Source organism: Hippichthys cyanospilos, chromosome 7 (genome assembly GCF_059441005.1).
Source record: "Hippichthys cyanospilos isolate Australia breed blue-spotted pipefish chromosome 7, RoL_Hcya_1.0, whole genome shotgun sequence".
NCBI lineage: Eukaryota > Metazoa > Chordata > Actinopteri > Syngnathiformes > Syngnathidae > Hippichthys > Hippichthys cyanospilos.
This window is the reverse complement of record NC_142375.1, coordinates 2,951,935-2,965,000: the sequence shown is the minus strand read 5'-3', so window position 1 is coordinate 2,965,000 and position 13,066 is coordinate 2,951,935. Positions and strand designations below refer to the sequence as shown.

General features: G+C 43.8%; 2 protein-coding genes across 5 annotated transcripts; both read left to right on the top strand.

The window, feature by feature from the left end:
- The first annotated feature begins 796 nt into the window (after positions 1–796).
- On the top strand, positions 797–4,381 carry LOC148420659 (uncharacterized). Of its 3 annotated transcripts, XM_088419861.1 has the most exons (4): positions 797–832; positions 930–1,030; positions 1,114–1,128; positions 3,234–4,381. In XM_088419861.1, the coding sequence occupies exons 2-4, from the start codon at positions 936–938 to the stop codon at positions 4,270–4,272; spliced, it is 1,149 nt and encodes a 382-aa protein (XP_088275987.1). In that variant the 5' UTR covers positions 797–832; positions 930–935; the 3' UTR covers positions 4,273–4,381. The 3 variants fall into 3 exon arrangements, with proteins under 3 accessions (XP_088275987.1, XP_088275988.1, XP_088275989.1); XM_088419862.1 differs by lacking the exon at positions 1,114–1,128; XM_088419863.1 differs by lacking the exons at positions 797–832; positions 930–1,030; positions 1,114–1,128 and adding an exon at positions 1,620–2,395.
- A 2,079-nt stretch (positions 4,382–6,460) lies between these two features.
- Positions 6,461–12,518, top strand: commd1 (copper metabolism (Murr1) domain containing 1). 2 transcript variants are annotated; one of them, XM_088418555.1, is made up of 3 exons: positions 6,461–6,651; positions 8,132–8,428; positions 11,983–12,518. In XM_088418555.1, exons 1-3 carry the CDS (start codon positions 6,475–6,477, stop codon positions 12,088–12,090), a joined length of 582 nt encoding a protein of 193 aa, XP_088274681.1. In that variant the 5' UTR covers positions 6,461–6,474; the 3' UTR covers positions 12,091–12,518. The 2 variants fall into 2 exon arrangements, with proteins under 2 accessions (XP_088274681.1, XP_088274682.1); XM_088418556.1 differs by lacking the exon at positions 11,983–12,518 and adding an exon at positions 11,816–11,964.
- The last annotated feature ends 548 nt before the right edge of the window (positions 12,519–13,066 follow it).

The window sequence follows — 13,066 nt, the reverse complement described above, 5'->3', positions numbered from 1 at the left end:
GACAATCCCACAACCCAAAAAAACATGCTTGACATTTTTATTGTGGACTGGAGGGGGTAAGAACGCAAAAAATACAAAGTACACAAAAAATATGAGCTCACCATTACTGGTAATCTTATCTGGTTTGGTCACAAAAATGTAGAGAATCCATTCCGTGTCACTTAATGGTTCCTTTTTAGACGGAATTCATAAATCCCAAAGTTAATGACAAGATTTATTTGAAGTTTTTCATTTATTGCAAAATATCTCATTTTTATATATATTTTTATACATCACACAAACATCTCGCCAGCTGGGTTAAACTGGTTAAACACACCTGGTCTAGTCAAATGAACCGTTGTCATTTATTGAAAAAATTCTGCACCTTTTTATACTTTACAAAATCATCTTGTTGGCTGGATTAAACCCTTTTGCAGGCCGTATATTTGACACCCCTGGTGTAGTGAGCTTCTTTAAGTTAAAATGGTTGAGCCCACCCTCCAAACTGTAACTTTTCAACAGGAAATGATATGCTATACATCACACAAACATCTCGCCAGCTGGGTTAAACTGGTTAAACACACCTGGTCTAGTCAAATGAACCGTTGTCATTTATTGAAAAAATTCTGCACCTTTTTATACTTTACAAAATCATCTTGTTGGCTGGATTAAACCCTTTTGCAGGCCGTATATTTGACACCCCTGGTGTAGTGAGCTTCTTTAAGTTAAAATGGTTGAGCCCACCCTCCAAACTGTAACTTTTCAACAGGAAATGATATGCTAATGAGGTAAAGTTCCTGATTTGAATTACATTTTCTCGCAGACACTCAGCTGTGACGCTGGCCTTTATCGGGTAATGTGAAATCCTTTTTCTCCTCTTCCAAAATGATTCCAGTTGGGGTGGTTGTCGTCTTACTTTATCTACGTTTCATATGTACTTTGGCGCCTAGAGGGCGATGGTGCGTCTGGTACTGGCCTTGCTTTTGGTCACCACGACTGCAGCCATCGATCAGAACCGACTGGCTACGCTGATGGACGGAATCCTCAAAAAGTATGTCTCGCCATGTGTGTGTGTGTGGGGGGGGCACTTGAACGCTGGCTGCCTTCTTTGACCTCGTCCGTTGTGTCTTGCAGGTTGCGAGGTCAAAGGTCAGTAAAAAAAAGCAGCTTGCTTGTCAGTCTCTTTGGTTTATTATTTTGACACCCCTGAAAGATAGATTGACGGCTGGTGAAGGACAATTTCATACTTGAACAACGATGCTTAAGACTTGAGAGTGAGAATCCGTTATCATGTCAGCCACAAAGCATCCTGCTCGCTGTTTATGCTCGCACTGGTGCCAATCTCAGCCATCTTCGGGCAGTAGGCGGGGACACCCTGTGGCTCCCTGGAGCGTTTTCAAAAATGTTTGAAAATGGAAAAAGATGGGGGAGAGAAATATTTTTTTCGTTTTAATATGGTTTGTGTAGGGGGACAAACATGACAAAAACATTCTTAACGTTTTCCAATGCTGTAAAAATGTGGAAAATAAATATTACATTTCTACAGTTCTGTCAACGGAGAATTACGTCGTAGCCTGCGACACGAGTTTCTATCAGCAGGGCGGGATGCTAGGCAAGTGGCCGTTGTAAACAAACCGGCGGCCATGGGCCATGGATCCCAAAGGGGAAAAGAGAAAAATAACTGAGGAAAACAAAGGATTCCAAATTTCTTGGACCGAATTATTTGCATTCATTGTCAATGCGGAAGTACTACCCGAATGTTCACTCTGTAGCGAGAAGTTGTCAAATAACAAAAAGAGCAATGTGGAACGACATTTTCATGGAAGGCGTTCTACATTTACAGCCGAGTACCCAATTGGCAATGAGAGAAAAAAGTGTAATTGCATTACTTCTGCAGAAATTAGAGGAGCGCAATAATATATTCAAGAAGTTACAGGGGATGCTGTTGTGTACCTTACACTGAAAAGATGTCTCTGTACGACTTCTTTTTTCGAAAGAGCTCTCCACATGACCTCTTTTCATCTGTGAAGCCCTTTGAGACTTCGGTGATTTAGGGCTATACAATTAGATTTGATTAATTGATTGAAGTGGATTGCATCTCCAAACTCCACGACTGCTGCAAGTTTCGTTGCAACCCGGGCAATAATAAAACGTGGCAAACCGTTCACAGATGGTGACTACGTGCAGTCATTCATCAACATATCGGAACACCTATTTACAGACTTCATAAACAAAACCGGGATAATACAAAAAAAAAGGCACGCCTCTCTCCGCCAAGACGGTGAAGGAAAGAACGATTAAAATAGCAGACACCATCACCGATCAACGAATCAAGGACATTAATTCAGCGCCAGCTTACTCAATTGCCTGTGATGTGTGATGTGATCAATATTGAACAGACTGCGCGTTTATGCAGGTATGTGGCTGATGTTTTATTTTTATAGATGCAGGCTACGTTTTATTGCACTCTATTGCCCAGATAAGGGCCACCTTATGCCCGTTCCATTTTGTTTTTTCGAATCCTCATAAATAAAAACTTCAAATATCTGCTTTATTTAATCTCATCAAACTAATGAAACATAGTTCATTAATATTGTAATGAAGTTAAACTTGAGGCGGCATCGCACAACCGAGTAGTCATGTGGTGTGTCATTTTTGACAAGATGCACTGCGGAAAAATAAACATTTAATCATGAAGCCTCATTATGTATTCGTAGTTAACTTGATCATTTTGATAGTAGGCTAATACTGTATAGCTATTATAGATACATACAGTATATGTTGTCTTCATTATAAGGCTTTAAAATTTTTTGCTGTTCCAGACATATTTGTTATTTGTTTTTTTGGTCCAATATGGCTCTTTCAACATTTTGGGTTGCCGACCCCTGGTCTAGATGGATAAATAGCAGATGGTTAGCTTGCCAGTTTAGAAAGACAGTTGGTAGCCACAGAGTATTCTCCAAGTGTCAGTAGTCATTACCCACATGTTTCCTTTACAATTTTTGCCCTTTGCCAATAAAGGCACCTGTTGTCCGTTGTTGAAGTTCCCTTGGGAACAGGGGTTTGCTGTAAAATTGTGTCACAAGAGCATATTCTTTCGACTCGGGATGACAACTCGGGATCTACAGTTTGGACTTTGGCGGCCCCATGTTTTGTACGGGTTTGACCAAAGGCTCCCCGGAAAAGTGGGTGGGCCCGAGCGCTCGGAGATGCAGACGTTTAACTCTTGGCTTTTCCTTGCTCCCCTCGCCAAGTTTCGCCCCGAGTGTTTCCTCTGGCTGCAAGTTGCCTATGTTCAGCCTGGCCGTCAGCGTCCCGCATGCCGGCGGCTCCTCGTATGGCTACGACCTCAATGGAGTGCGCGACCTGGGTAGGAACGTGCTGAACGACATCCTGCAGTGCCGGGTCTACGCGGGCCAGGACGTGGTGGCCGCCACCCTTCTCAGATGGCCCGACGTGCTGCACTCTTGTCCCGGGGAGCCCGTGCCGTGGAAGGACCTTCTGCAAGCCTGCAAGCGCCCGTTCATGACCTGGGAGGAGGTGGCCAGGGAATGCCCCGATAAGGTGAAAGTCAACCGAGCGGATCACGCCGAGTACCGGGTCCTCCGGGTTTTCGATGACTGGGCCCGGACAAAGAACAAGTCGGGTCTCTTGGTGTTCTACGTGTACGCTTCGCCGTGCACTAGACGCTGTGCCAGCGAGCGCCACCCGCTCAACATCCTCACCTTGCTGGAGCGCATCCGAGAGTGGGCCCAGCACGTGGTGGTCTTCTCCAAGGTCTTCAAGCCCGCCGCCGGACCGCTCATACCCGTCCCCTCTTTGGAAAAGGCCCTGGGTAATCTGGCCAGCCATCTGGGCCCGGGGGGCCTGCAAAAGATCTTCCGCTGTGATAGTCCCAACGCAGGGCAGAACGTGCAACCCGTCATGGAGTGCGTCAGCTGTTCCGCCGGCAATCGGGTCGCGCCTCGCTGTTATTCGAACCCGGTGGCCAAATGGAGGGGCAGAGGGCCAGCCTGTTCGCGTGACGGACCCAGGGGACTGCGCACTCGAAGAAAACGAAGCCTCGGTGCGCGTCAGGGTCCGCGTGATCTCTGCGGCGTGGGCCCAAACGCACACGCGTCTGCGAGTCGCGGGCCGGCGCCTGCCTTCGCTCCGCCGACCGGGCGGCAGGAGCTGGGCCATGGGGGCAGGAAGGGGGGCGGGCCTTACGCTGGATGGAGCAGAGCACGTCCAAAGCAGGGCGGGGCATCCAGTGAGCGGGGTCAATCAAGTCATGGTCATGGCCGAGGTTGATGACAAGCAGCGATGTCAAATCCTCAGTTTGTGTATACCATTGACCGCTTCTGCTTGCTAAAAGCTAAGCTAACAGTACTGAAGCACATTAAAGCATTTACAAAGCCTAGTGCAGTTTGGTTTGATTTTTTTTGTTTGTTTGTTTGTTTCAATTTGCGCAAATATTTTCACAGGAAAACTTTAGTGATGCCTTATATTGGACCAGTACATAAAGTCCATTTAATTTTGTTCGAACTGTAATGTTTTTGAACAATGCCGATGGGTCATTCCAGAATTGGAGGACATTTGGTCTCCAAAATTTTTGAAAAATAAACTTTCACTTTACAGATTTTCTGCTATATAATCATCAATAATAGGTAATAAACAAAAAGATTAAAATGTATCTTTTTGTTTTCAGGCACTTTGATGCGCACTTGGTTATTTTTTTTCACTCTGAGAAAAACAAATCATCTGACTTAATTTTGTGTCCCCTATTATGAATTGTAACTCATTGTTTGAATAGTTTTATTTATTCATTGGTAATCTTCACACTAAGGTAGTTGCTGCAACCATAATCTATTTGGACTACCATTAGAAAATAAAAACAATGAACAATTCAGTCTGTAAAATTCTGAAATATTTTTGCAATATGTGGAGTAACTACAGTGATCCATTGTTTATCGAGGGGTTAACACGCGCAAAGTGAAATTCGTGTAGTCAGCTTTATTTATTTATTTTACAATTCAATACTGAACTATAGAATAAAACCAAAAATATAACATATACAGCAGCACAGCATCCGCAAATAGCAGACATGAAATGGTGAGGCTCCCAAACTGGACCCCCTCATCGCTTCGGCTGCGCCTAGAAATTCTGTCCATAAAAGTACTGAACAGAATCAGTGACAAAGGGCTGCCTTGGCAGATTCCAACCCTCACTGGAAACACATTCGTCTTGCTGCCGGAAATGCGCGCCAAACTCTGACATTGGTAGTACAGGGATCAAACAGCCCGTATCAGGGCGTTATAAAGGGGGACCACGGCCGCAGTCTGCCAATCCAGGGGCACTGTCGCCGATGTCCATGCGATGTAGCAGAGGCGTGTCAACCCCCAGGGCCCTGCCACCAAGTTTTTAACCACCTCAGGGACTTCAACCACAGAGACAGAAGAGCCCACCTCGGAGCCTGAAGACTGTCTGTTAATGCTCGATCTTGTTCAGCCGCTATTGAGTCACTTTGGCCACTGCCTGTCACTCAAAATCCACAGAGTCACGGCATTATGTGTATTGAGTGAGTGTATTGAGTGCGCAGATGTGTACGATGCATAGGCACCTGGCGGCGGCGCTGTTGGTCATTGCAATCGATCAGAAGTTGGCCACGCTGGTAGATGAAGTTCTTTGCGTTTGTGTTTTCCCTCTCTCGAACGCCTTTCTGCGTTAACACAAATGCGCTAATGGTACGAGGGGGGAAAACTGGAAGTTGGGCAGCACATGGGTGGGGGCATGGGGTGGGGGGGCATTATGAGGGGAGCAAACAGGAAATTGGGCAGCACAGGGCAGACAAACAGAAGGTGGAGCAGTACAAGGGAGACCAACAGGAAGTGGGACAGCACAGAGGGAAAAAGGCTGGGGCCAAGGTGCTGGTGGAAAGCTGGGGTTCGCTGTAAATATATTTTTGAAAAGCTAAGTCAATCAAATTAAGATACATGAAGTAAAAAAAACAAACAAACAAACACAAAATCAAAACAAAACGAAAAGTCCCCCAAAACATGTTTACTTAAATTGCTTGAAATTGATGAAAAATTGCAACTACAATTGTTCTCATTTGTTCTCAAATTACATATTTCAGAACAATATTAAGACGAATCCAACCTCTCAATCCACTACGACGCAGCATTTCCGCCTTTCTACACACTTGAAAAAATGCCGGCAGGCCATGAATATGGATGTACAATATTTGCCATACATAATTGAATATACACAGTAGCAGAGAAATTATGACAACATGAATGAATTATTAACATTCAAAAATACGTTACTTTTCAGTCACCGTATACACAGCCATATTTTTTCCCGTAAATACAGCGAGCATAAGTATGTCCAAGCGTCTATTTTGTTCAGCGTATGACTGACGAGAAATAGGCAGAAGATAAACTCCAAGACCCACAACGCCGCGCGATCAACGTCATCGTCCCGCGATTCCTGAGCTACGACGAAAGTGCCAAGATGGCAGAGGTGGAAGCTCACAGAAACCCCCTGGGCACGCTGCTTAGCGGCCTCGCGCAGCAAATCTTTTACGACAACAGCGAGGTGACGGAGGAGCTGTTGAAAAGTCAACTTTACCCCGAGGAAACGGAGCAACACTTTAAGGCTCTCTACGACAAAATGAAGGCGCTCCTTAAGGTCAGAAACGCTCCAAGGAGTTAGGCTGTCACGTGACTCCTGCTCTTGCTTGCATACGTGGAGACGGTCTCTATTAAGTGTTCTCGTGTTAGCAAATACACTTAGGTGAGTCGTGATAATGTCATTGATGAAGATAATTTGCGTTGCCTAATCGTAACGCATGCGACTGACGTAATAAGAAGACTTCTTAGTCGGCCATCGTTGATGATGTCATGAGTCACAGAGTTGCGACTTGGGCGTGTTATTATTTTAATGACAATGAAGACATTGTGTGCTCTCAACAGTGTTGCGAGTAATGCATTACAAAAGTAATGTAATTACTGTAATGTTTGACTATTTGCTGTAACGCAGTAGTGTAAGGCATTCCACACAAAAATACCGTAATATTTTACACAGTACAAATGACAGTATCGCGCGTTACAATGCATTTGAGCGATCCCTCGCTATCTCGCGCCTCGCCTATCACGCCCTCAGTGCATTGCGGATTTCTTTATTAAAAAAACAAACAAACAAAAAAAACAATAAAAAGTTATGTTGCCGATGGACCCGCTATAAAGGTTTCTCGGATGCCAGACAGGCGAGGTAACTATAAATGCACTCAACGCACTTGCCACAAAGTCTTTTGACATTCAACTACTGCAGTACAGATATTTACTTACATCTTAAATTATTAAACTTTGTACAGTAAATGTAAGTTGAAGTGGCTGTGTTCTCACGGAGAGCTGTGTCTGTCATATTAGCCTGCGCCAGGAAGTCTGATTAAAGTGAACACTATAGAAAACATGAGTCAAAGTCACAGTTTACACTTGAAATTCCAATTTAATACAAAAGAAATCTAGGTAAGAAATTTCCAATGACACGGTGAAGCCGCTTTCCTCGTCCCAGAGCCTGCGTGTTTTTTGATTGACAATGAGCTTTTTGCCTTCGTCGACATAACAAGCGGAAGTTTGGGCGGGAGTAGATTACAACTCCTGCCCTCATTGGTCATTGGTCGCGCCAGGAGATAATCGCATACCTTATAGGACACTCAAACTGATTTCAGGAGGGAGATTGGCGCTTCTATATGTCACGTGATTGGCTCCCAACGCGACTATCGACCAATGAGGGTAGGAGTGTAATCTACTCCCGCCCCATCTTCAGCATCTGTTTGTGAGACTCAACCAGAAAACACGCAGGCTCTTAGGAGGTGAAAGAGGTTTCATCGTTCTGTTAAAAATCGCGTACCTAGATTTATTTTGTAATAAATTGGATCTATCACGTTTGCTACAGCCATCACTTTAATTAGATTTCCGTGGGGCGCTACTCACGCCCCGAGTTCTGCTTCTGGATATAAGAGACCAGCGCCGATCTCAACCAGAACCAGCTCAACTTGAGCTGGTGGTGGGTGGAGGCGGAGGGGAGCAGAGACCTCATTGATGATGTCATGTGATTGAAGCTGACCTGGAACTTGCAGATCATCACCAATGTTATGTGTCCTCAGGCGATGGCCGCGGCCGACATGGACCACGCCCAGCTGGAGGCCTTCCTCACTGCCCAGAGCCGCAAGCAGGGGGCGGGCGGCGTCACGGCCGAGCAGGCCACCGCTCTGGCCCGCTTCTGGAAGAGCCAGCGCCGGCGCGTCGGCCAAAGTCTCCTGGCACGCTGCCGCTGGGAGCCCGCCCTGAGGGGCCTGTCCTGGCGGGTGGACATCCAGACGGCGGCAGGGAGGCGCGGGGGTCCACCGGCCCCCAGCGGGCCCGTGGCTCTGCTGGAGTTGGAGCTCGGCGCCGGCAAACAGGTGAGCCTATTGACCTCGCTTTGACCAAGGCAACCCCTCAAGTGCCAGCCGATTTTTAGCATTTTTACTCATCTTTCAAAGCCGACTGAATATTTTGTGCGATGTCTATGTAGACAAAAGTGGTATCAGATAAAAGATTGATTTCCATTCCTTAATTGGAATTACAAGTATGTAATGTATGTGTAGTATGTATGTCAACACTGCTATCCAATGGTCACAATTCATCACGACAGTGCTCAATTGGCTTATATTTAAAATAAGCTGAAGTCAAGGGTGTCAGCTACCCTTTCGTTATAAAAAAACAAAAAGCACACAATGTATGTATTTTAAAAGACAAGAATCCATGGCATTGAAAGTGTTAAAGGCCCACCATCATGGAAAAGCAACTTTTGTTTTTTTTCCAGGTCTTTAGGCATGTTCAAATCAGACTCAACACATGCTACTTTGACATTAATCTTGACACGAATCAACTTTTCATGTATTTGTTTGAAGGTTTGTCTGTCGGAAATGTGCAAGTGGCCAAATGCATGTTAGGGAGCTTGATGGCTCTTCCTCAAGGTAAAAAGACAAACTCTGGCCAGTACCAAAGTGGGCGGGCCCAGAGATGATGCAATGGCCGCCATGAGAGGTCCACCAAAGTGCTGGCTAAATTATGACATATCAGCATGAATGCACTATTGAAGCGAGCAAGTGCAGCGCATTTCTTTGGTGGCTCCAAGCTATTACACTCATAACCCTAACCCTAACCCTTGCCCTTTCTGTTGAGCCTTTCACAATACAACTACATTTAGCATCATCACATCAAGCCTCTTTCCAGTTTGGAAATGTAGCCACCAGAATAACTCCTTTTTCATAAGAAATCACGGCGCTCATACGCAAAGCTGCAAACGTGTGATAGAAGTGCTAGAGGGACCAGAGACAAGAGATAATTACCGTAAGAATGTTTTATATATATGTGCTGTACGTATATATCAGTGGCGCTCCGTGCGTTTCACACTGATGTTCTATTAAAGACCCCTCAGAAGCACACGTACGTATTATTATAGATGTCAAACTCCAGTCCTTGGGGGCCGGTATCCTGCATATTTTCAATTTCTCCCACCTCAACACACCTGTTTCAAACAATTAGCTTATTCAGGAGCTTGAAAATTGTCCTAATCATTTGAAACAGGTGTGTTTAAGAAAGAAGCGTAGAAAGCATACTGTAGTTTGACCTGTGCTCTATACAGAAGTAGCTCACCTGCTAATAGCCAACTGACATCTGCCGGTTACGCTAATGTAAGAATACGATCGATGTAAAAATGCGCATCTGTGTGTCAAAACTCGCTTTATGTGGCTGATGGATTAAAAAACAAAAAAAAAAAGTCATATTTTGAAGTTACTAGGACGCGCTCATACTTTTGACCTTCATCTTGGGGAAAACAAACGCATCTTATCTTTGGGGAATTACGGTAGCTGCATGCGGCTGTCTGCTATACTAGACTGCCGCCGCCCAGTGCCGGTCCATGGATCAACTGGTACAGGGTGGCGCCCAAAGTAATGGTGTTTTTGAGCTGATTTAGTTTATCCCTTAACAGATCATTATTCATGTGTGCCTTGTTTGGCTTGATCTGTGCTTTTTGGTGCCGCCTCTGGCTGCTGTTGATATTAAATTGTGTAGTGAGGAAAGACGGTGTGGCTTCAGTTGACGTTACTTTCTTTGTAAGAATGTTGTCATTTATGATACCATGTCCAAAATTGGTTTGTTCGTTGACCCAACAGCTTGTGAATGTGGACAACATGCTAGTTAATGTCAGCATATTATATAAGGCTGTTGTGAAGAATTCTTCTACCGTTATAGTTTGTGACGTCCCGTTATCTTATTTTGAAATTTATGCTTTTAATTTGACGGGTCCCGCGGCATTTCCTTTTCCTGTTCTTCTGTGCGTCATTCGGCTAGTTATGGTGACGTAGTGAATGACATTGTAAGTGCATATTATTGTTTGTTAAATAAAGGTAAAAAAAAAATGTATGTGCATATTTCAGTTTATTAACATTTATGTTGATAATAAACGCTAATGTCAGAGAAATCTCTAAAAGAAGGCTAGGACAAGCCTAGCTGCTAAGCAGCAAAAAGAGTAACTCAGACCAGCCAAGATTGACTTTTCTATACCATGGATAGGGAAAAAGCTTGGACAAATGAAGTCGTGGGTTCGCCAACGCTAATTCAACGCCCAAGTTCCCCTGCCTGGTTTTTATTCATTCAGCAAAGCATTGCACATTACAAGACATAGCAAAAAGAGCCAGTCGGGCGCCACCAACAGCTGGGCCAAGGTCCCAGCTCAAACTTTCCTGCGTCAACAGCTTTATCTAAGGACTGGGGCGAGATGAACTAGGACTGCACACATGGGTAGCAATGCACACTACTCTAGACTAGAAATAGGCACATAATGAGAACAACCTAATATATGATTTCCTTCGCAGTTACTGCCCGTGGTTAGTAAGCAATGAGTGTTTATACCGTTTATATTGTAATGTCCATGTATTCTTGTTCTGTTGCGAATTGATGGGGAGGAGTCACTGTTGTGTGGGAGGTCACGTGAGGTAGGCGGGACAAGGGACGAGGACGAAAAGGTGAACCGGCTTGTTTTCAAGTTCGTTAGAGTTGGTGTGTGTTGTGGCCAACAGCAGCTTGTTCTAGGGGTTCGTTACCGTATTTTAATGGTTGAAAATAAAAGTGTTGGAGCTGACGATTGATTGTGTGCATTCTTATTCACAGCCGGGTCATTACAATATGTTTGTTTTGTGTTGATGTTGTACTGCAAGTAGTAGTTGTTGTTGTTAGTATTTGCTAACTGGCTAATGTAGGCTAAAATACAGTTTGTTTACATAACGTTCGGTAAGCGGCTATATGATAGTTATTGGCTTTAAGACTGTTAATTTGTTATTCTTCTGATACTACGCGACACATGATCCATGTGACTTGATAACACCTGACAATACTCAAGGACATGTGCATCGCTGAGCCAAAATAAATGTAGTGTTCTACTTGAAGATTGATGTGCTCTCTTACAGGAGCCCATTGATGGTGGTCAATCCAAATAACCAGTCCAGTGGTCAAAATCACCAACAGCTGTCTTGTATGCTTTTAGCTCGTTAGCATTTTTCTTTGTGCCAGGTATTTCCCTTTGGTATGCGTTAGCATATGTAAAGATACGTACTCATTTTTATCTAATTCTTATTGTGTATCGAAATGAATAGGATTTGAAATTCAGTTATATGATCCAGTTAAAGTAGTTTGCATACATTTTTGTACATTTTGAGGCGGTAGCAAGCAAGTTGAGGACTCCCGTTTGTCGTTATTTGGTGAGCTCATATTTTACATCAGGGATATCAAACTTGTTTCAGTTCACAGGCCGCGTGGCGCAAAATCTCTTCCCAAGTGGGCCGCACCAGTAAAATGATGGTATATGTTTATAAAACTTTAAAATAACATCCAAATTTGACCCAATCTCAAACATGCCGGGCCTTACTTTGCTTTTTGGTTTATTTATTTATTTTTGCCGCCCTTGCAGGAGTCAGACTTTGCGTGCGTGGAGATGGATGAGCGCGGCATGCAGTGCATGCTGAACAAGATGGCCGACATCCAGGCTGCAATTGACGCCGCCGTTCAGCACTCGTGACCCGCCACCTGCCGGGCTAACTTTTGTTTCTCCCGCCCGGATCCAAGTTGGCGCCCGCACGTGTTGAAATCCAACGTGGCCACCGGATTTCAAGGTGACGCTTTGTCGTAAGCGCCCCCTGCGGGTGATCTTGGCTACCACCAATGGGATCCACAAATGGCGTCACTTGATTAAATGCGACCGATCTGCCTTTTCGGTTTCTGATTAGTCGCCCGGGACCCTTAACTGGCGTTTTCCTCAGGAATGGACAAAGACCAATCGCCTGTCATTTCCATTTGTACTGTCATTTCCATTTGTAACAGCAGACAATTTTACAAGCCGAGATTCTGACCCAGAACCGCTAGGCTCGGTTGGGCTCATGTTTTTGCAACAAGGTTGCTATCGTTCATGATTTTGCTTGTTTTTAATAACAGTCACTATAAATATCACTGTCATGGTCGTCTCTGATGAAACCAAAACATTTTAGCAGAATGACGACATGAGTTTTGATTGTATGAATGGAAAAAGCTTTTTTTTTTTTTTTGTTTTTTTGTACATTTTCATTATTTATTTCGCCAACAACGTTTTACCTCTTGGTAACAATAATAACAAAATAACTATAACATATTTTAGAAATGTTTCTAAAACAAAAAATCCCCTCAACAGGAGGGAAAAAAATCCCTGAAACAGCAAAAAAAAAATCCTCTTTCGTTTATAATTGATTTTGGGGGTGGTATTTTTTTTTTTTTAATCTATTGAAAATACTTTTTTTCTGAATTTTTTCATTAAGAAATAGTTTCAAAAGAAACAGAAAAAAACACCAAAATCCGGAGGTAAAAAAAGGTGAAAAAAAGTTTTACTAGGAATATAAACTTTCATTTCTAATTCATTTCACCAACAACATTTTACTTCGTTTTAATCAATCATATTTAATAAGCTCAAAATAAATTATTTTAGTCATTTTTGTGGTGCTTTTGTTTGTAATTCACGTTCAACG